This window comes from Schizophyllum commune (genome assembly GCF_000143185.2).
Source record: "Schizophyllum commune H4-8 unplaced genomic scaffold SCHCOscaffold_1, whole genome shotgun sequence".
In the NCBI taxonomy this organism is placed as follows: domain Eukaryota; kingdom Fungi; phylum Basidiomycota; class Agaricomycetes; order Agaricales; family Schizophyllaceae; genus Schizophyllum; species Schizophyllum commune.
The window spans coordinates 2511124-2531132 of NW_026089538.1; the positions used below are offsets into that span (position 1 = coordinate 2511124).

The following is a 20009-nucleotide window of genomic DNA, read 5'->3' on the forward strand; positions in this document are numbered from 1 at the left end:
CTGGATGGTAACATATCGTCGGAGCTCATCTAAGCAACTGATTCATGTTTCCAAAACGTTGGGTATCTCTCAGTGCTCCAATAAAAAAGCCAACCAAAGGGAGAGGAAGTGCAGGCGATCGATTATCTCAACAGTACACGGCAAATTCCGACGTCGGTACCGACCAATCACCTGACGTGTTGAACTTCGGGTCGGCCACCACGTCTGTCCATGCCGTACTGTCGCACGCGGCCTCTTCTATCTTTTGTACATGACAGGTAGCATGACTGCTTGCCAACGCAGTTACGCAGGCATGGGCGAGCATCCCGTGCCAGACACATGTACAGCAATTGGGCTTGGGCCCAACAATGATCAAAACCTTGGGAGACAAAAAAAGCAAGGTGTTCTACATGCTCATCAAGATAGCGCTTGAGTAACATGGTAGGTATCAGCCGAAAAGCTGTATATGCGCCTTTTGTGAAGCCTGAGTAAGGGTCACCACTGATCATCGCGCACCTCCCCTTAAGCCTAACTTCAGCTCGAACTCGAGGCCCAAGCGCAGATAGATGGATGCTGAGATAACTTCAGAAAAGCAGGATCTCTCAAATGTATTCATATGCCTGCTGTTTGCCGCTCATCGCTGTCAACACGATAGAACCATCAATGGGCTTCTTTGCCGCGCATCTTCCCAAGACTTCCTCACGCATTCACTGGATGACTTCTCACCCCCAAGTTTCTTTCCTCATCCTGCATCATATGAGCTGCTTGAGCTCTCGGCACGACGCCCAGGCCAAGCAGATCCCATGCGGACATGCGCGACTCGGTGACCATCGAGCGGAAGAATATTGAGTTCAAAGAGAACCGGCATGCGCCTGCGACGATGCGGAAGCGTTCGTCTTGATGGGTTCTAGGTAAACAAAATTTTTGTGGTTCGGACGAGAGCGACACTTTGGGGGTCGATGAAGACGGACCAGATACGCCCGAAGCCGAATAAGGCAGAGAACTAGCAGGAAGTCTAGGGGACGAGATACATTATTCCCACACATTCGCAAAGAACTATTAGCCGACAAGGAAACAGACTATCTAGATCGTCGTGAAAGCTATTTCTTGGTTTGTCTGCCTTCGGTAGGGTCGCTCGTGGTCGACATTCTCGTCCATCGGTACTCCAGTAGCTTTTAAGTCCCAGAAAGGCCGGCAGCGGGCCCCCGCCGGAGCTTGTGAGTACTTCTTGCATTGTTCTCGAGCAGTAAACAAACGAAGCGTGGGCGTGGAAAAGATCAACAAGGCAAAGGGTGCGACGCCACATGAACGTTCTCGAGGGCGTTGACAAACATCGCGGTACAGGTCACGGTGCTCGTCCGTGCCGCATGCGTCGTGTCTGAACACCAAAGTCGACGCCCGTCGACGGCTCGGCCGTGCCCTTCTTGTCCTAATCTTCCACCACCCCGCGCCGACCGCCAAACGGCGTCAACTCAGAACCGCGTCCTTATTCCCTTCCTTTCTTTTTCTTCCGCTTCCAGTTATGGCTTCTCCCCACGCCCGGCCACTGGTTGAAGGCGCGGACAGCGCGGCGACGGGACGTGCTGAAGCGTTGGAGACGCCCGGGATCAGCATTCGTGATGTCTACGGCGACGAGGGCGGAATAAGCACAGGCGACGAACGCGACGATGGCTCGCACCCGCAGGTAAAGTCGCGCGCGCGTCCGTACCAAACACGAACCACCTGCTCACTCTCCTCCAGCCTAGCTTCCATATATCCCATGCCCAAGAGTGGACCCCGATTGAGCGTGATAACCCTGCCTCCCGGTCAACTTCGGCCAGCTCGTCGCTCGACCCATATTATTTTGGCGCCCAATCCGACTCACCGCTACCTCCGCTTCCGCCTCCGCCCATGCATCTCAGCGTAACGCCGGATCACATATTGGCTGAAAGTCCGGTGACGCCTGCGCGCGATCCAGCTTCCATCGACCGTCGCGGCCTTGTTGGCGTGGGCGAGTTGACGACGCCGCGGTGGAGCAAAACCAAACACGCCGACGACATTGTCACTCGCAAGGTCGAGCCTATGCCGACACAGGAGGAAGAAGAGAACGATCCCGACAGCCCATGGACCATCGAAGCAGTAGACGGTGAATCCTCTGGCAAGGAAGACCGGGTGCGTCGCGCTCTTGTTTTTGCTTTTCGTTTTCGCTGACCTATACTTCCAGCAGTCGATGGAGATACCTCACCCTCATCGCGGCCGAGTCTCTTTGACAGAGGAAAGCGGCGGCGAAGAGATCTTATACCCGCGGAAGCCCTTGTTGGAATCCGCCCCGGATCTGCCCACGGAGACGCCCACGACTCCTCGTGATCACCCAACGAGCGTTCCGTCACAGCCAGATCACTCGTCCGAGCCGGATGCGCCCACCTCTCCTCCAAGTGCTTTCTCTACGCCTGGCGGGCGGCGCGCAAAAAAGCGAACATCGGACGAGTTCGAGATGGATCAGGCCGGCACCCTCGTTTCCAAGCGGTCTTCTATGTCTGCCTCAAAGGAGAAGAGCAAGGAGATGGCTACAAGGCGGCATCGGAGTCTTAATATTAGTGCTTCTTCCCGTGAGAAGGGGAGGGAGCGGAGAAGGGAGAGTTCTGGCACGTCTCTCAGCGGCAGCAGGCCTCTGATCACTTCTGCGACGAGCCCGACCTTGTCATCTGCAGCGAAGTCTCCCGACAGGCACGTTAGGCAGACTTCTTTGACGTCCTCCGGTTCCGAGGGTCATCCACGCCGTAGGGTGCATACCACGGACTACTCCCATCTGCCTCCTTCGCCCTCAACAAACGCGATCCAGCACTTCTTGCAGCAGCCGCATACTTCTCCGCCTCTGACCCGGGAGCCGTCCCAGTCTCACTCGTCGCCCAACGTCGCGCACTCGCTTCTGCGCGGCACACAGGAAGGCTGGTCTGGCCTTGACGATGAGGCGACGGCTGAGGCGCTGAGAAAGTTGGACGGCATCTCGGGCAAGACGGCCCGTGCGCGGGCTAGTGTCGGCAGCTTCGGTCGCCCAGGGTCCAGCAGGCCGAGCACGCCGGGGAAGACCACGTCCCAATGGGAAGGAGTCAGCAGCTCGGGCGAAAGTGTCAAGCGACGGTCAGGTGCCAAGGAGAAGGAGTCGCCCCAGCGAGCTGCGGCGGGCTCTGAGTTTGGGGAGCTCATTGGAACCGCCACTAGCAGTGACGAGCACAATCATGCTACCTCGTCCTCCTCTGACCGGACGCCCAAGAAGGGCGCGCGTTCCAGCCTGTCGGCGAAGCGTGGGTCGACGTCCTCTACGAATTACACTGGCACACCTAGCTCGAGGGATTCGGCATCCATGTCTGCGACCACTAGCATGACATCCATGTCCGCGACCTCCAGCCGCCACTCGTTCGGAAAGCTACGTCGCAACAGCGCTGGAAGCGACACTTCAAACCACTCCAGCGACGCGGTGTCTATCAAGGATCGCGTCGCGGCCTTGGCTATCAACGGCGAGGCTGGAGATGACATCGAAGTGCCGCCTGTCCCTCCTTTGCCCAAGGACCTTTCGTCGTACAAGTCCCCACCGCCTTCCTCTGCTGGGCTGGTCTTCCCTTCGGTGCAGCACGACAGCGACAGCAGCCCTCGTCGCTCTAATGAGGACGCTTCGCACCGTCGGCGCGCGAGCCAGCAGGTTCACTCTGCCGGCGAGGCGAGCGGCAGTGATGTGCCTGCTGGGAAGACACCATCCAAGAAATGGAGCTTCTCTAGCGCACTCAACATCAAGCTGTCGAACTCGCCTTCCTCGCCGACTGCCAAGAGCCCTCGCACCATGTCTTTCGGGCAGCAGATCAGGAAGTCGACGTCAAAGGAGCAGAGCCTTTCCCCTTCCATGTCCAATGCTCCTTCTTGGTCCCCTGTCCAGAACGAGGCCATGACGTCTGCGTCTTCCCTTGCGTCCATGTCATCCCAGAGCTCCATTCGCACGCCTGGCGGTCCCTCCACTTCGAAGACTCCCGAGCGTGGAACAGTGCCCAGCCGCTCGGGAACAGAGTCCAGCACGAGCACGAATCATGCCCCTCTGAGCCCCAGCTCCTCCGTGCGCCGCCACCAGTCGAAGCGCCTCACGCCATCCTCGATCCCCTTCTTCAGGAGGTCCTCGTCTCAGTCGATGCAAATGCCACCGCCTCCGCTGCCTTCGTCGCCTACGTCCACGCAACATAAGGTGAGCAGCTCTCCACCTGAAGACTATAACCCGCCATCGACGTCGGCGCACAAGAAGAGCTCGATGCTGAGTCTCGGTCTTCCATCGTTGTTAAAGGGCTCGAGTTCGCGGAGGAGCTTACACAGTGATTCGAAGGAGTCGGGGTCGGGGTCAGGCAGAGAACCGAGTCGATCGAGGGACAGTGGCAAGGAAGCGAAGGCGGACAAGAAGAAGGACGATAAGGAAGGTCGGATCTCGGTGCTGATGGGCCGGAAGCGTGGCAAGGTAACGCGCCTGTTGCCCCTTTGTCTTCTTTTGCTCACCCAGCGTTGACCCAGACACTGTCGTCCACCGACCCGCGCAAGCCCAAGGAACCGATCGCGATGCCGCCCATGCAGGTCGCCGCTCTTGAGCCTGCTACGGCTCAGCGCGTTGCACGGCTCAAGGCCGGGGTGTCCTCGTCATCAACGTCGACAATCCAGTCCACGTCGACGTCGAGCACTTCCTCGTCGCGATCGGGCACGGGCGGCTCGCGTCTTACTTCTCAAACGGTTAGTTCGATGCAGAAGCAGTCGGACGGCTCGCTGAGAAGTCGGACCCAGCTCCCAACGATCGCCGGCTCGCCGTCCGTTGGCACCGCAAGCTCGCAGACCGTACGGGACGGCAAGGAGGGCCCGCCGATCTCCTCGTTCAACAACTCGATCTCGGGCCTGTCGAAGGAGACGCCGACCAAGATCCCGCGCATCTCGAGCAGGACGTCGGGCATCGGCGGCTCCCCCACGCTCAAGGGCACGGCTCGGAGGACCAGCGTCAACGTGTCGTCCAGCTTCAGCACGTCGGCGAACCCTTCACCGATTGGTAGCGGCATGAACGAATTCGGCGTCATCGAGGGCGACAGCGCGTCCAACAAGTCCACGATCACAGGGACGGCCAGGAAGGCGTCTCCGCCGACCACTTCATCGTCGTCGCGTGTGCCTCGCCAGTCCGTCAGCGGGTCGGCGTCTTCCAGCATCCTGCCGAGGAAGTCGAACCGGGAGTCCATGTCGTTCAGCGGTCTGCGGAAGTCGTCGACTTCGTCCGTGGCCTCGGCGTCCACATCTCAAGCGCCGACCGAGTCGTCATCGTCCTCTCACCATCGTTTCTCTGCTCTCTCGCCGTCGAAGGGTCTCAAGCTTCTCAGCCCCAAGATCTCGTTGCCACGTTCGTCGAGCTCGTCGGCGCCGAACATTCATCAAAGTCTCGGTACCCCTTCATCGAGTCGGCAATCGCTGTCGACACCCTCGCCGTCGCCGACATCCGTGGACGAAGAGGAGTTACTGGGTGACGAGGAGATGATGTTGTACATAAAGCGCCAGCAGGCCAAGAAGTCAGCGGCTGGCGCAACTGCGGCCGAGTTGGAGAGTATGCTGGCGTTCCCGGAACCTGTGCCGCCAGGCATACCTTCTCCCCCCTCAGGTAAGTCACCGTGTTCCACGAGTACCGCGCTTGGTCTAACAGCGCCGTTCAGCGATCCTCAAGGGCAGCCAAAGTCAACACCTCTCCGAGTACGAGAAGAAGGAAATCTTGGACTACCCTTCTGTCTACTATGTCGGCACTCGCGGCAAGAAGAAGATGGCGACCCCGGAGAACTCCACGAACAACTACAGTTACGACGACGACCGCGGTGACTACCAAGTCATCAATCACGACCATCTCGCCTACCGCTACGAGATCATAGACACGCTGGGCAAGGGATCATTTGGGCAGGTATTGCATTGTCGGGACCACTGCACTGGGGAATCCGTGGCCATCAAGATCATCCGGAACAAGAAGCGCTTCCACCACCAGGCTCTCGTGGAAATCAAGATCTTGGACAACCTGCGGAAATGGGTGTGTGCCGTCGTCCTTTGCTATGTACTCAAGAAGCTTACGCTTTCTAGGACTCGGACGAAAAGCACCACGTTATCAAGATGACTGAACACTTCTATTTCCGCAACCACCTTTGTATCGCCATGGAGCTGCTGAGCATCAATCTCTACGAGTTGATTAAGGCGAACGGCTTCGTGGGCTTCACGACTACCCTCATTCGCCGCTTCACGAGCCAGATGCTGCTGTCGCTGTCCCTCATGCGGCACCATCGCATCGTGCATTGCGACCTCAAGCCAGAGGTAAGCGTCGCAAAGCTGCCTACTTCACAATTGCTCACCAGCGTGTAGAACGTTCTGCTCAAGCACCCGGCGAAGAGCGCCATCAAGGTCATCGACTTTGGAAGTAGCTGCTTCGAACATGAGAAGAGTACGTGCGCACTCAATGACGACAACTCATTCAACTGATGCGTGTTCCCAGTCTACACGTACATCCAGAGTCGATTTTATCGCTCGCCCGAGGTCATCCTCGGAATGAACTACCATATGGCGATCGACATGTGGAGTCTCGGGTGCATCCTCGCCGAGCTTTACACCGGCTTCCCAATATTCCCCGGCGAGAATGAGCAAGAACAACTATCGTGCATCATGGAGGTCCTCGGCGTCCCTGACAAGGACTTCATCAACCGGAGTTCGCGAAAGAAGCTCTTCTTTGGTAGGTCTTCCGGCGATGTTCTGTAGCATCCTCGCTAATCAGCACTGCAGATCCCAGCGGTGCTCCGCGGCCCGTTGTCAACTCCAAGGGGCGCCGGAGACGTCCTGGCACGAAGAGCCTCCAGCAAGTACTCCGTTGCAACGACGAGGACTTCGTAGACTTCATCGCCAAGTGCTTGGTATGGGACCCCGAGCGGAGGATCAAGCCTCAGGCAGCTTTGAGGCATCCGTTCGTCACCGGTGGACGGCGTCCAAAGACGCCCCCTACGAGCAAGGCCAACGCGTCGTCGTCAAGCCTGAGCACCCGCAGCAAGATCGCGTCCACGCCCAAGAAGTCGCAGATCAGCGCGCCCACGCCCTTGACCGCACGGTCCTCGCGGACGAACGGGGGTGTCCCTACGACCCCGAGCAGCTCTTCGAACCATGCGTCCACTTTGGGGTCCTCTCGGTCGTACCGTACGCAGGCTCAGGTCTCGTCGTCTTATGGCTCCAGTCGCACGCTGAGCGGCTATGTTGTAAGTGCTCGTGCTCTGCTAGGTCTCCCCACGTCTCACTCCGATTCTCAGTCCAGCAAGTAGCATGACTAGTTTATCCATCTTCGTTGAATTTCGGGCTGGCAAATAGATTCACCTGGTACTAAAAGACGGGTCGTATACCCGTGGCCCGCTGTATATTCATGTTCTCCTCTTACCTTCCTTCGTACGTCCCCTGCTTTTCACGCTGTTGTCTAGTCCTACTGCACGCACCCATCAATATCGCATAGTTAACGCCTACTTTATATAATGCGCGCCCACCATTCGGATATGCTTTGATGGTCGATCCTACTATGAATCTTGGCCAGAAGCCCGAGGATCTGCGTGCTCGTGACCACTATCAAGGGCAATGTACTTGGATAAACAAGTCCGCGGGCAAATCAACATTGTTCGTACCTGCCTATACCCTCGCCTGCATGACACCCTAATTCCTCTCTTCACCAGGTATTTGATGAGATGACGATGCCTTAGCCTTCCATGATGTGCGCCTTTCTCGTCGTCGTGGCCATTGTGAAGGCCGCGTAGGCGGTACATAGGGACGAAACGTAAGTGAGGCCCGCGGACATTGTCACCTGCCTGGGGATCTGAGCGGGCTGGAGGTGCAGTGCGGCAGCGGGAGGCAACAAGACCAAGAGATGGGCTATGGATTCGCCGTCGTACGTCTCTTGCGGGGATTGAGGTGATGCCCGACTCAGCGCCGTATATATGGTACGCTCTGCTGAGATACAAGTCCCTCATATCGACCCTCTTCACCTCCACTTCCCTCCTGTCACTCACCATCCACCACCGTCTATCATGTTGTGGTACCAGATCTTCCGCGACGGTCCTGAGTACGAGAAGCGCATCGCGCAAGGTACCTTCACCCCACCCAACTTCACGTCAAAACAGCTCTACGACGCAATTCCGCCCCATCTCTTCCGCCGCTCGACAACGCGGAGCACGATCTACATCCTCCGCCACCTCGCCGTCACCGCGCTATTCTACTGTCTCGCGACCAGGATCGACCTGCTCGTCAACCTGCTGACGGCGAACGTGCATGCTGCACGAGTCTTGCGAGCGATTCTGTGGCTCGCCTACTGGGGGTGGCAAGGCCTCGCGTTCACGGGCATATGGGTGCTTGGTAGGTTCATCTATACACATAATTGCGCCTCATTGGCTGACCGCCCTTATCCAGGACATGAGGTCAGTCGACTTGCAGCTTGCCACCTCCGCTAAGGCTGACCATTGCGGATAGGCCGGCCATGACTCCTTCTCGTCCTATCCCTGGTTCAACACCGTTGTCGGCATGGTGCTCCACACGTTCGTGTTGACGCCCTTCCACGCTTGGCGGGCGACGCATCGGTCGCATCATGTACGTTGTTTGCCCATATTTTAGCCATATCCCATACCTTGGCCATATCTCTTCATATCCGCATGAACACCCGCTAACCACCGTCTCAGAAACATACCAACAGCATGGAGAACGACGAGACCTACCACCCACAAACGCGCGCTGATCTCAGGCTCCCCGACGGGCGCGTCGCTGTCAAGATGGACTACGCCGAAGTACTCGAAGACACGCCCGCCTTCACCCTCTTCAAGTTGTTTGTGCGCCAGTTCTTGTGAGTGGGCTTGATTTGTGGCACGCTCAAAGACCTCACTGACGCGCGCTCATACAGCGGCTTCCAATTATATCTCTTGCATAACCGCAAGGGAAACCCAAAATACCCTGCTGGCACTAGCGTACGTCCACAGCACCTTCCTTCATGTCCCAAGCACAAATCTCGCTCACTCTCCAAAGTTGCTCATATCCGCTGACGCTGATCCCAGCATTACCGCCCCTCCTCCCTCCTCTTCAAGTCCACCGACTGGACATCCATCGTGATCTCCAACGTCGCCATCGGCACCATGCTCTGCCTGATCGGCGCGTACGCCTACCTCTGTGGATGGAAGGCGTGCCTTACGCACTACTTTATGCCGTGGTTGTTTGCCCATAATTGGTATGAACCCTCTGACCTCGTCGGTCGTGATCACAACCTCATCTCAACCTTTGCAGGCTCGTCATGATCACGTATCTCCAGCACAGCGATCCGACGATTCCATATTATCGTAAGGTGAGTCTTGACAGCGCTTGGTACCAACTACCTCCGTCCATACTCCCTCAGGAATGCCCCATTCTCCCTCTCCAGCGGTCCATTCTCCCCCTCCAGCGTTCCACCTCCCGTCCTGACCCCGGCTCACTCACTCCCAGGATCAATGGACCTTCGTCCGCGGCGCGCTCGCCACCGTCGACCGCCCCATCTTCGGCTGGGCGGGGCGCTTCTTCCTGCATAACATTAGCAGCGACCACGTCGCGCACCACTTCTTTTCGAGTATTCCTTTTTGTGAGTGCTTCCGTTTCTTCTACCATGGTCGATTATGTTCGGTATAAACCATTCATACGTTCGGCATGAACCTTTCATATGTTCGACGCGACTCCCTCATTTGCCAGATGTGGTCCTCGCTGAGCGAGCTGACCACTCATCACAGACAACCTGCCCGCCGCGACGGAGGCCATCAAGCCCGTCCTTGGCGAGTATTATAATTATGACTCGACGGTAAGGGACTCTCCCTTTCATCCGGGTCTGCTCAGCCAACTAACAACCCTCTAGGGCGTCCTAAAGGCCCTCTGGCGTTCCTTCACCCAATGTGGCTTCGTCGAGGACGACGGCGCGGTGCTGTTCTTCAGAAACGCATATGGCGACGCTGTTCTGGATGCCGATACGACCGACATATAAAGCGCGACGACACCATCAGCATAGAGCTAACTATTTTGTCTTGACTTCGCTATAACGTCCTATGTCTGCCACTACTTCTTACGCTACGTAGCTATATAATCACCTAATGCTATCGACTTCGCAATTTTACCACTTCTCATTGAAAGGGCGAACTACAAGGGTCATGAGCAAAAAGGACGTCGGGAGGCGAACTTTTAACTCACGGTCAATCTCCCAGCTCCAGGCCGACTTGTCCTGACCGGCCAAAGACAGGTAGGCCTGCGGTTCCTATGAGTATCGGTGTTTGCCCGAAGTTCAATACCCTCACCTGCGCGATGGCATCTGGCTTCAGCCCCGTGGCCACGCTGCGTCCAGGGTAGTTATTGGTAAGGATGCCGCCGTCGATGATGGCCTGCAAAATATTGTCAGAGAACATTTGAGGCGCATATATGCACCTGCCACTCACATGGGCGACCTTCCAAGCAGATATATAGTCAGCATACGCCCTTCCCTGTCATGCCGTCCGGTACTCACATGGATCTCCTCCTTCCCAAACTCCTTCGCCAAGCTCTGCGACAGCGCGCGCACCCCATGCTTCGCCGACGCAAACGCGCTCGTCATCACATTGCCCCTCACCCCCGCCGTCGCGCCCGTGAATATCAGCGTCCCCCTCCCCGTCGTCTCCTCCGGCTCGTTCTTCTGCAACGTGCGGATGACCTGCTGCGCGAACGCGAACGCGCCGACGACGTTCGTCTGCAGCGTCGTCTCGAGTTCCTCGACCGTCGTGTCCAGGAAGCCCTTGAACACAGCGTGCCCAGCGTTCCAGAGCGCGGCGCGCACGGCGTACTCGGCGGAGGGGAATGCGGCGTCGATGTCGGCGAAGGCCTTGGTGAAGTCCGCGGCGCCGTAGCCGGTGACGGGGATGGGGGCGGCCTGGGTGGATGGTCAGTGCCACGAATTCGCAACTTCTCCATAGACCACCCACCGAGCCTCCAGACGCCTTGATCTCCTGCGCAAGACTCTTCAGCGAGTCCTCGCCCCGCGCAATGAGCGCGACGCTATAGCCGGCCTTCGCGAAGGCGCGCGCCGCGGCAGCACCCGTGCCCGAGCCGTTCCCACAGCCGGCAACGACAAAAAGAGGGCGGAGGACTTTGGCGGCGGACATGTTGGAGATTTCACTTGGGAGTTGGGAGACGGTGAAGGTTGCTAGCTCCCTGTCGTCCTTGGCATCTTTATAGGGCCTCTGGACGTCGTCGACGCGTCACCGACGTGAACTTCTTCGCCGACGATGACCAAGCTGGCTGCAAATCAGTCAGCCTGCTGGCGTTGCATGGCGGAAACATCGGCTAATTCCGCCAATGTGCATGATGAAGGAGAAACGACATGAGCGTAAGCAGGCGCAATGCCCATGTCCATGCTCAATCATGTTTTATGGCAATGTCGGACCAAGTGGATGAGGTCTACAGAGCAGAAAGACTGTTGCAAGCAAAAAGAAACCATCAAAAACGTATAGCCCACCGCGAGGGTCGAACTCGCAGCCTTCAGATGCCCTCCTAGACTTATAAGAGTCTGACGCTCTATCCGATTGAGCTAGGCGGGCGATATCGTATCGGCCGCAATGACCATTACAACTTCGGTCGCGCGGTGACTGCACATTTTGTATGTCGGTGTATGTCGGCAGCAGGACCATGCCTCACCGACGGGCAGAATCTGAATGGTGGAGCACGAAGGATTGTCCACAATTTGCAAGCAGCCTTTCTATATCGCAGCGTCCCCTGCCTCATCTAAGCACCGGAGCTTGACGAACACATCGCACCCTACGAAGCGTCAGTAGATGAAAGACAATGTGATGAGGAATTACAACATACCCCAGCCCTCCAAAGAGACGAGTTCTAAAGAGCCTCCAAAGTAACTGGGCACCAGTCTATCAGTATCCTCCTGCGTCTGGTTCATGCACACGTACTTCGCATACAGTCTCGTTAAAGGCAGACCGTATCCCAGCCCCGACAGCGTCCCTAGACCCGTCTGTACCCCCTTTCTCGTCACCTCGCCAAACAGGTCGCCTACGCCTTCCGCGCCCCCGCTCACATGCTGCGCCGCGTACGGGCCACCTTCCGTCTCATCAAACGCCTCACCGGGCTTCCTACCCACCGTCGTAAACGCGTACGAGAAAATGTGCTGCATGTTCGCGGGGGCGACCCCTCCGCCCTGGTCGCGGATGCGAATGGAGAAGTATTTGGGTGAGGGATGAGTAGGGTCGTAGCCGACTTGAGGGGGTGGGGAGAGGGTGATGGAAATAGGAGGGAGGTGTGCGTGGCGGTGTCGGTGGTGGTGATGCTCGACTGTGGCGCGGAAAGCATTCTTCAGGATCTCCGTGAGGACGTATTCCAGGTGCACCGGGATGTAGCTAGAAGAAACCCTGTTAGCATGGCTCGTCACTGCAGTATGATAGTCCTGTACGCACGCAAATGTGGCATCCTTGAACCCGTCTATATGCACGGTCGGACTCGAGCCCAGCGTCGCCTCGCACAACTCGGAGACATACGCCGCGCACATATGGATCATCCTCGCCGGCGAGCAGTGCATATCCACCACGCCCACATGCGACTTGTCCACGCTAGGATCGTCCAGCGCCTGCGAGATCGATATATGCTGCTCTGCTAGCAGCCGCACCGAGATCCTGCTCCTGAACGCGCCGTCCAAGAACTCCGCCATCTGCGCCGGCGACATGTACTTCGAGCTTTCCTGAAATCTGTCCCCCCATCCCGTCAGCCCCATCCCCTCCCCACCCACCCAAACACCACTCACCCCTTCGCCATCGCCGGAATATCATTCGCATGCCTCTCCACCAACTCCTCCAAATGCCGTGCAAACACCGCGTTCTCCTCCAGCGTCCGCACCGGCGGATGCGTCGCCAGCGACAGGAAGCTCTCCTTGTACGCTGCGAGCACGCCGCTCACGTACGGGTTCGTGCCCACGATGAACGGCAGGCCCTCGATCGTGCGCACGCGCGTCGCCAGGCGCCGCGGGATCTCCGCGAGCACGTACGAGACGGACTTGAGGACGCTCTCGGGGCGCAGCGGCCGGCCGAAGGAGAGCAGCTCGGAGAGGTTGATCGTGCGCGAGGGCGAGGACGCGTAGGCGGCGAGCAGCTGCGTGAGCTCGGCGGAGTCAGCGGCGGGCGCGCGGCGCTGCAGGGCGCGGTGGGGAACGCGATTTGGTGCGTGTCGCCGAGGGGCGCGACTCAGGACGGTGCGCCCGAGTCTGTTCATGTTGTAGACAGTGCAAGATCGAGCTGAGTGGTGCTTCGTCTGAGGAGCATGTCGTGACCGCACGAGTCAAGTCTAAGAACGGCGGGCATCAACGGAGACGTCGACAGGTGACCGTCTCGGCCTTCGCTTGCTAGTTCTCTCGGTCTTCACGGAGCGAGAAAGATGCATCCAACATGAGAGTATAAACGACGTCGACGATGCCAGTAAATTAATGCGTAGAATACAGCCAATCCAATGTAAACTAATTGTACACTTGGTAGAGAGGTCTGGATGGAGCTGTTAGTGTCGATGGACAGCCGCAAGAGTGGGGAAACGTACGTGCTGGAGAACTTCGTGCCTTGCCGCACGACCTTCTCTACGGCGTCCAGGAAGTCGCGTTCTGTGGCCACCTTTCTGCGTGCACGAATGGCGAACATGCCAGCTTCGGTCGCGACGGAACGCAGCTCAGCACCAGTCGTGTTCGGACACAACCGTGCAATGAGATCAAATCGGATATTCCTCTCGACACTCATACTGGACGATTATCAGCTTGTGCGTCACCATAGATCCACAAAGAACGTACCTCCGGGCATGAATCTTCAGGATGTGTGCGCGCCCATCGTTGTCTGGCAAGGAGAATTCGACCCGACGATCCAACCGACCTGGTCGCAACAGTGCAGGGTCAAGAGTGTCCGGTCTGGAATCTCAGTTAGCTCATGCAATACGAAGGTAGAGGTGACGGCTTACCGATTAGTGGCCATCAAGACCTTGATGTTTCCTCGAGGGTCAAAGCCGTCCAACTGGTTGATCAACTCCAGCATAGTACGTTGAACCTCGTTGTCCCCACCAGCACCGTCGTCGAAACGCGCGCCACCGATAGCGTCGACTTCATCGAAGAAGATGATGCATGCCTTCTTGCTCCGTGCCATCTCAAACAGCTCACGAACCATACGCGCACCCTCGCCGACGTACTTCTGTACGAGCTCGGAGCCAATGACACGGATGAATGTTGCGTCTGTCCGGTTCGCCACCGCTCGTGCGCAAAGGGTCTTACCAGTTCCCGGAGGACCAAACAGCAAGACACCCTTAGGCGGGTCGATACCGAGCTTGACGAAGCGTTCTGGCGAGAGGAGGGGAGTCTCGACGACCTCGCGGAGCTTCTCAATCTGCTCCTTGCAGCCACCGACGTCGGAGTAGGTCACATCGGGCTTCTCCTCGACTTGCATCATCGTGACTGACGCGTCAATCTTGGGTGGTAATGGAATCTGAATCTGGTACTTCGTGCGGTCGACACTGAAGGGAGTAGATCAGACGCGCCACGAATATTTGCAGAGTGTTACGCACCCAACACGCATGCCTTCCTCGATATCCGAAGACGCGACACGGTCGCCCAGGCCGACGACGAACTTCGCAATCTGCTTGATGTTGATGACATATTTGTCCTGCTCGTCCGCACCCTTCTGGCCCTGCAAGCCACCGAGTGCGTTGACAGCTTTCGCTGCCTCTGCTGCGGCTGCATCCATGGGGATGATCTTCGTGCACCGGGCGACCTGTAGTGGGTGCTCCTCTGACATGCGCTGTCGGTCCGCCGCGAGATCCCACAGGTTCGGCGATGCGAGACCTGTGTCGGACTCCTTCACACCTGGGGTATGGTAAGTGTGGGTTGTACTTGAGAAGGTCCAGTGTACGCACCGAGCTTCTCGTTGATACGTTTCTGAATCTCCTTGATATCATCATCGACAGCCTTCAGAGGTCCTGCGTACGGTCCTTGACCCTGCTCTGACTGTCAGATATCATCTCGGGGGAATAGCATGACACACACGTATGTCTTCAAGATCTGGATGTCGCTATCATCGAGCGCAACTATGGGCTTCTCGTCCTTCTCATCGGCCTTCTTCTCGTCTAAGCATCGGTCAGCGTGAGGCCAACGCACTCCCCATCGACGTACATTTCTCCCAATCACTGCAGATAAGTTAGCGCGCGTACATTCTCCATCGCAAGAACTCACGCTTTAGGCGGCATGGTGGTCGGTGTCAAGGTACAATACAGGTCGCGGTCGACTGACGCGTCGAGCAGTACGCTGGACGCGTCACCTCGGCAAGTTCCGCGACGCCACATATTGCTCACCTCGCGTGCCTCGGCGCGCGCGACGTCGCTGACGCTCTCATCAACGACGATAACGAACAATGGCCGGCGCGCTGCAGAACGCCAAGCGGGATCTCCCCAAGATCAGGGATGAGGAGCACGAGAGCAGGTTCGGCCAGGTCTTTGGCGTGTCCGGCCCCGTCGTCATTGCCGAAAACATGATTGGCGCTGCTATGTACGAGTTGGTGCGCGTTGGCCACGATGAGCTCGTAGGAGGTGGGTGAGAGAAATACGAAATGCTTTTGGTATCTGATTTACGTGCAGAGGTCATCCGTATTGAAGGGGACAAGGCGACAATCCAGGTCTACGAGGAGACATCCGGTGTCACCGTAGGCGACCCGGTGCTGAGAACAGGGAAGCCGCTCAGTGTCGAGCTTGGTCCTGGTATGAGATGGTATCCTATTTTGCCGACAACGACTTACGCTCTCCAGGTCTTATGGGGAACATCGTGGATGGAATTCAGCGTCCGTTACGAGTGAGCGAAAGCTGTATCAGGTCTGCAGCCCCATCCTGACTCCACTGCAGTCTATCCAAGAGCTGTCCAAATCCATCTATATTCCCCGTGGTATTAACACCGACGCACTCGACCGCTCGCTTTCCTGGGACTTCACCCCGACGACTTACAAGGTAGGTCATACCAATGTCATATATGGCCCCCTCTTATAAGCGCCAGGTTGGCGATCACATCACGGGAGGCGATATCTATGGTGGTGTATACGAGAACTCGCTCGTCAACAACCACAAGATCATGCTTCCGCCACGCGCACTCGGTACCATCACGCACATCGCGGAGAAGGGCAGCTACAAGGTCGATGTAAGCAGCTCCTAATATTTTGCCCGCGGCAGCGATGCTCACGTACTATATAGGACGTCGTTCTCGAGACTGAATTCGACGGCAAGACCACGAAGCACACGCTCATGCAGCTATGGCCCGTCCGCGCGCCGCGTCCTGTCGCGGAGAAGCAGACTGCCGATCATCCTTTGCTCACTGGCCAGCGTATCCTCGACGCTCTCTTCCCGTGCGTTGCAGAATTCTGTTCGCATCGCATGTACTCACGCGAAGCAGTTGCGTACAGGGCGGTACGACCGCCATTCCGGGCGCCTTTGGCTGTGGCAAGACAGTCATCTCGCAAGCTCTGTCCAAATTCTCGAACAGCGACATCATTGTCTACGTGGGATGTGGTGAGCGCGGTAACGAGGTGCGTGATTCGGGCCCAACATACGACGCAGCACTGACGGATCGTGTAGATGGCTGAAGTCTTGATGGAGTTCCCTGAGCTCACGATGGAGGTCGGCGACCGCCAGGAGCCCATCATGAAGCGCACTACCCTCGTCGCCAACACGTCCAACATGCCTGTCGCCGCGCGTGAAGCGTCCATCTACACTGGTATCACGCTGTCCGAGTACTTCCGTGATCAGGGTTCCAACGTCGCGATGATGGCCGACTCGACGTCTCGCTGGGCTGAGGCGCTGCGTGAAATTTCTGGTCGTCTTGCAGAGATGCCGGCCGACTCTGGCTACCCTGCTTACCTCGGTACGAAGCTCGCGAGTTTCTACGAGCGTGCAGGCAAAGTCACGACTTTGGGCAACCCCAGCCGCCAGGGTACGGTGTCGATTGTCGGCGCGTGAGTGATCTACCCATCAGTGAACGACTTTCTTGCTTACAGGAGACATAGTGTCTCCCCTCCTGGTGGTGATTTCTCCGATCCCGTCACTGCGTCCACCCTCGGTATCGTGCAGGTCTTCTGGGGTCTCGACAAGAAGCTCGCGCAGCGCAAGCACTTCCCCTCCGTCAACTGGTCCGTCTCGTACTCCAAGTACACCAAGGTCCTCGAGCCGTACTACGAGTCCACCGAGCCTGGCTTCGTCGAGCTCCGCACCAAGACGAAGGAGATCCTGCAGAAGGAGGAGGACCTCGCCGAGATCGTGCAGCTCGTCGGCAAGTCCGCGCTCGGCGAGGCCGATAAGATCACACTCGAGGTTGCGCGCATGTTGAAGGACGACTTCTTGCAGCAGAACGGCATGAGCGAGTACGATCGCTACTGCCCCTTCTACAAGACGAGCGCGATGTTGCGGAACTTCGTCGGGTTCCACGACGCGGCGGTGAAGGCGACGGCGCAGAACGACCTCACGTTCGCGAAGATCAAGGACAGCACGAGCGATGTGATGTTCAAGCTCTCGCAGATGAAGTTCGAGGTGAGCACATCCCCTCGCCCTTCTCTTTTGTGCCTCCGCTGACGCTTCTTCCAGTCCCCGTCACAGGGCAAGGAGCCCATCAAGCAGAAGCTCGATGCGCTGTACACCGAAATCCAGGACCGCTTCCGCCAGATCGTCGAGTAAATAATTCAAATGCGCGACCGCTTGCCAAAGCGCGGGGAAGGCTCTTCCCGCGAATGCGATGGATAATTCGCGCTCGCGGTTCGAGGATGCCCGCCGCGTATGTTATATCCTGGACGCTTTAGCAGTAGTCTTTCTTCCATCTGGCAGGTTTCTCTGTATCCTCAATATCGTTATGCGCTCATGCCTGGAATACCATGAATTTCATGAAACTTTGAAAGTCCCGTCCGAGCTCTGGCACCAATGCCGATGGGGATATCATTACCCGGACAATCGTCCAAAACGGAAGTCTTTGTCCCTCATGCTAACACGTGTTCTCTGATAGACTTGTCCACCTTGGCGTAGCGGACTTTTTGAACGCTCGTGAAGAGCAGCGTACATCCATGGTCTGTTGAATATTGTCCATGAATATGACTACTGCTCGTCATAGATAGGAATAAGTAAGGGGGTTCTAATGATTGAAAATACAGAGTGGTACTATAGGATACATAAAAAGTGACGGAAACCGAGCCAACAAATAGAGAGATGAACATTGCATGTACACGAGAGCAGATAAGTATTGAGCGCAGCGCGAGCGATACAGGTGCTAAACAATACATTATGGAACACGCTAAGACCAGGTAACGACCCATGTAGAACTGATTCCAAGACAGTAGCTAGCCACCCCACGACCCGTCGAACTGGGGCGGAGCCCAGGTGCTGATAGGCGGTAGGGCAGGGTACGAGCCGTACTGTGCATGCGAAGAGCCGACGGTAGATGCATGCTTGCTTTCTCCGCGAAACGCCGGCACCATCCCTTGAGTCATGGGCATCCACGGGTAAGGCGCGGACTCGTAATCCGGCGCGTACACCTGAGCAGGGCCCGGCTCGTACACCTGCACATGCCCCGTCTCGAACGTCGGCGCCACCGACGCCGGCGACGCAGACGACGCCTGAGACGCGGGCGAGGCGCTCAACCCGGGCGTCTCTGGGCTCGGAGCAGCTGGTCCGCTGAGGAAGGGCGCAGGGCCGCTTGGGAAGGGCGCGTGAGGATAGCAATCCACACTTGCCCTCGCACGAGGTCCCAGCATGGCTGCCGAATTGAGCGCAGATGCCGAGCAGAGCACGCCTGCCGAGCAGCCTGACTCTGACTCAAGCAGAGTCCGCTCTCGCCCCGCAGTCGCGGGCTCGCTCCCCGCACCCACCGCAGTGCCAGCAGTCACAGACCCCTTCCCAACCCACAGCCGCCAATCGAGCGCCTCGCCAAGCGCGCGCTCGCACCTCCCGACCTCGCGTGGCGGCAGCCCCGCAATCTTCGCCCACGCCCGGTTCGAATAGCATTTCTCCAAAATGAACTTGTGCGCGAGGACGAGCGCGGCGAGGAACGTGCGGCGCGGGCAGAGGAGGGGGGAGGGGGCGGCCGCGGCGGGGTCCTGCAGGTCGCCGATAGATGCAGCTTTGCGCAGCGAGTGCGTGGATTCTGCCGGTGCACTGCCTGGAATAGATGACGCGAGAGGGCGAGTTGGGGACGGGACATAGCAGCCAAGACTGAGAGAGCCCATGTCGAGTTGCGAGATGTTGGCGATGGTGAGCTGGGGCCGCAGGGGTTTAGCGGGACGAGCGCCCCGCGCGGTGCGCTCCGCCTCGAGCGCGGCGAGCCCCGGCAGTTTGCCGCGCACGCCCTCAATGTAGCACATCGCCGACTGCAGCACGCCCGAGGTCGTGCGCGACCGGCGCAATATGTGATACACGAAGTTGCGTATCGGCATGAGTGTGGCGTCGCCGCCAGTCTGGGGCTGCGCGGTCCGACAGGATCCCGTCGACGTCGGCGAGGAGGTGATGGGGCGAACCGTGTATGGTTCCCATATTTCGGTGAGGAGATGGACGACTTGTTCTGTAAGAGTACGTCAGCGTTAGTATCGTGCCATTGGTCAATAAGGAAGTACACGGCTTACCTATCATATTGCGGTCCTGAGAATGCGAGGATGAGCGTTGTGAGGTAGATCTGGCTTGGTCGAGAGCATGACAGGTGGTACGACCTCTGGGCGGTGTCGTGTTTGTGCCCGAGGCGGATGTCTGAGATGCCTGTTGTTCTGGAGATGGTGTAGAGCGCGCCGGGGAGTATGGCTGCCAGCGAGATGCAGCACGGGCGACCCGGGCAGGAGATGAGCGTAGAGTAGTTTGCATATTGTGTTGTCCTGGAGAAATAGCGAAACGGGAGACGGAGGAGGAGAAAAATAATTTAGTTGGTGAAGACATCGCCATCGGCGCCGCAAGAAATGATGATAGAATCCGATTCCTGA

The 20009-nt window shown here is 57.7% G+C and overlaps 8 protein-coding genes across 8 annotated transcripts; 4 read left to right on the forward strand and 4 right to left on the reverse strand.

Moving 5' to 3' along the window:
• The first annotated feature begins 1964 nt into the window (after positions 1-1964).
• SCHCODRAFT_01269007 (uncharacterized protein) lies at positions 1965-4606 on the forward strand. Its single transcript, XM_050341353.1, has one exon. The coding sequence runs from the start codon at positions 2189-2191 to the stop codon at positions 4499-4501; it is 2313 nt and encodes a 770-aa protein (XP_050202953.1). The 5' UTR covers positions 1965-2188; the 3' UTR covers positions 4502-4606.
• SCHCODRAFT_02606891 (kinase-like protein) lies at positions 4322-7732 on the forward strand. Its single transcript, XM_003035839.2, has 8 exons — positions 4322-4453; positions 4507-5623; positions 5676-6037; positions 6088-6315; positions 6364-6442; positions 6494-6727; positions 6778-7241; positions 7293-7732. Exons 1-8 carry the CDS (start codon positions 4433-4435, stop codon positions 7302-7304), a joined length of 2517 nt encoding a protein of 838 aa, XP_003035885.1. The 5' UTR covers positions 4322-4432; the 3' UTR covers positions 7305-7732.
• A 322-nt stretch (positions 7733-8054) lies between these two features.
• On the forward strand, positions 8055-10015 carry SCHCODRAFT_02695326 (uncharacterized protein; the record flags this gene model as incomplete). Its single annotated transcript, XM_003035838.1, has 10 exons — positions 8055-8379; positions 8434-8441; positions 8494-8610; positions 8700-8860; positions 8918-8981; positions 9069-9238; positions 9295-9352; positions 9490-9622; positions 9768-9835; positions 9890-10015. 10 exons carry the CDS (start codon positions 8055-8057, stop codon positions 10013-10015), a joined length of 1230 nt encoding a protein of 409 aa, XP_003035884.1.
• Positions 10016-10029: 14 nt separating this feature from the next.
• On the reverse strand, positions 10030-11282 carry SCHCODRAFT_01118385 (NAD(P)-binding protein). The gene is made up of 6 exons (XM_003035019.2): positions 10980-11282; positions 10529-10927; positions 10461-10469; positions 10323-10406; positions 10219-10273; positions 10030-10167 (listed from the first exon to the last, which is right to left on the reverse strand). The coding sequence occupies exons 1-6, from the start codon at positions 11157-11159 to the stop codon at positions 10142-10144; spliced, it is 753 nt and encodes a 250-aa protein (XP_003035065.1). The 5' UTR covers positions 11160-11282; the 3' UTR covers positions 10030-10141.
• Positions 11283-11291: 9 nt separating this feature from the next.
• SCHCODRAFT_02027553 (uncharacterized protein) lies at positions 11292-11812 on the reverse strand. Its single transcript, XM_050341562.1, has one exon. It carries the CDS (start codon positions 11682-11684, stop codon positions 11424-11426), a length of 261 nt encoding a protein of 86 aa, XP_050202954.1. The 5' UTR covers positions 11685-11812; the 3' UTR covers positions 11292-11423.
• Positions 11616-15282, reverse strand: SCHCODRAFT_01118382 (26S proteasome subunit P45). Its single transcript, XM_003035018.2, has 12 exons — positions 15254-15282; positions 15194-15207; positions 15068-15147; positions 14938-15019; positions 14590-14887; positions 13993-14538; positions 13829-13942; positions 13585-13779; positions 12803-13258; positions 12459-12746; positions 11863-12401; positions 11616-11811 (listed from the first exon to the last, which is right to left on the reverse strand). Exons 1-12 carry the CDS (start codon positions 15265-15267, stop codon positions 11753-11755), a joined length of 2685 nt encoding a protein of 894 aa, XP_003035064.1. The 5' UTR covers positions 15268-15282; the 3' UTR covers positions 11616-11752.
• Positions 15283-15395: 113 nt separating this feature from the next.
• Positions 15396-17955, forward strand: SCHCODRAFT_02743062 (V-type ATPase). The gene is made up of 10 exons (XM_003035837.2): positions 15396-15606; positions 15655-15774; positions 15822-15865; positions 15916-16017; positions 16064-16204; positions 16258-16409; positions 16457-16589; positions 16639-17015; positions 17067-17586; positions 17641-17955. Exons 1-10 carry the CDS (start codon positions 15432-15434, stop codon positions 17728-17730), a joined length of 1854 nt encoding a protein of 617 aa, XP_003035883.1. The 5' UTR covers positions 15396-15431; the 3' UTR covers positions 17731-17955.
• Positions 17956-18295: 340 nt separating this feature from the next.
• On the reverse strand, positions 18296-19543 carry SCHCODRAFT_02606907 (uncharacterized protein). Its single transcript, XM_003035017.3, has one exon. It carries the CDS (start codon positions 19473-19475, stop codon positions 18384-18386), a length of 1092 nt encoding a protein of 363 aa, XP_003035063.2. The 5' UTR covers positions 19476-19543; the 3' UTR covers positions 18296-18383.
• Between the last annotated feature and the right edge of the window lie 466 nt (positions 19544-20009).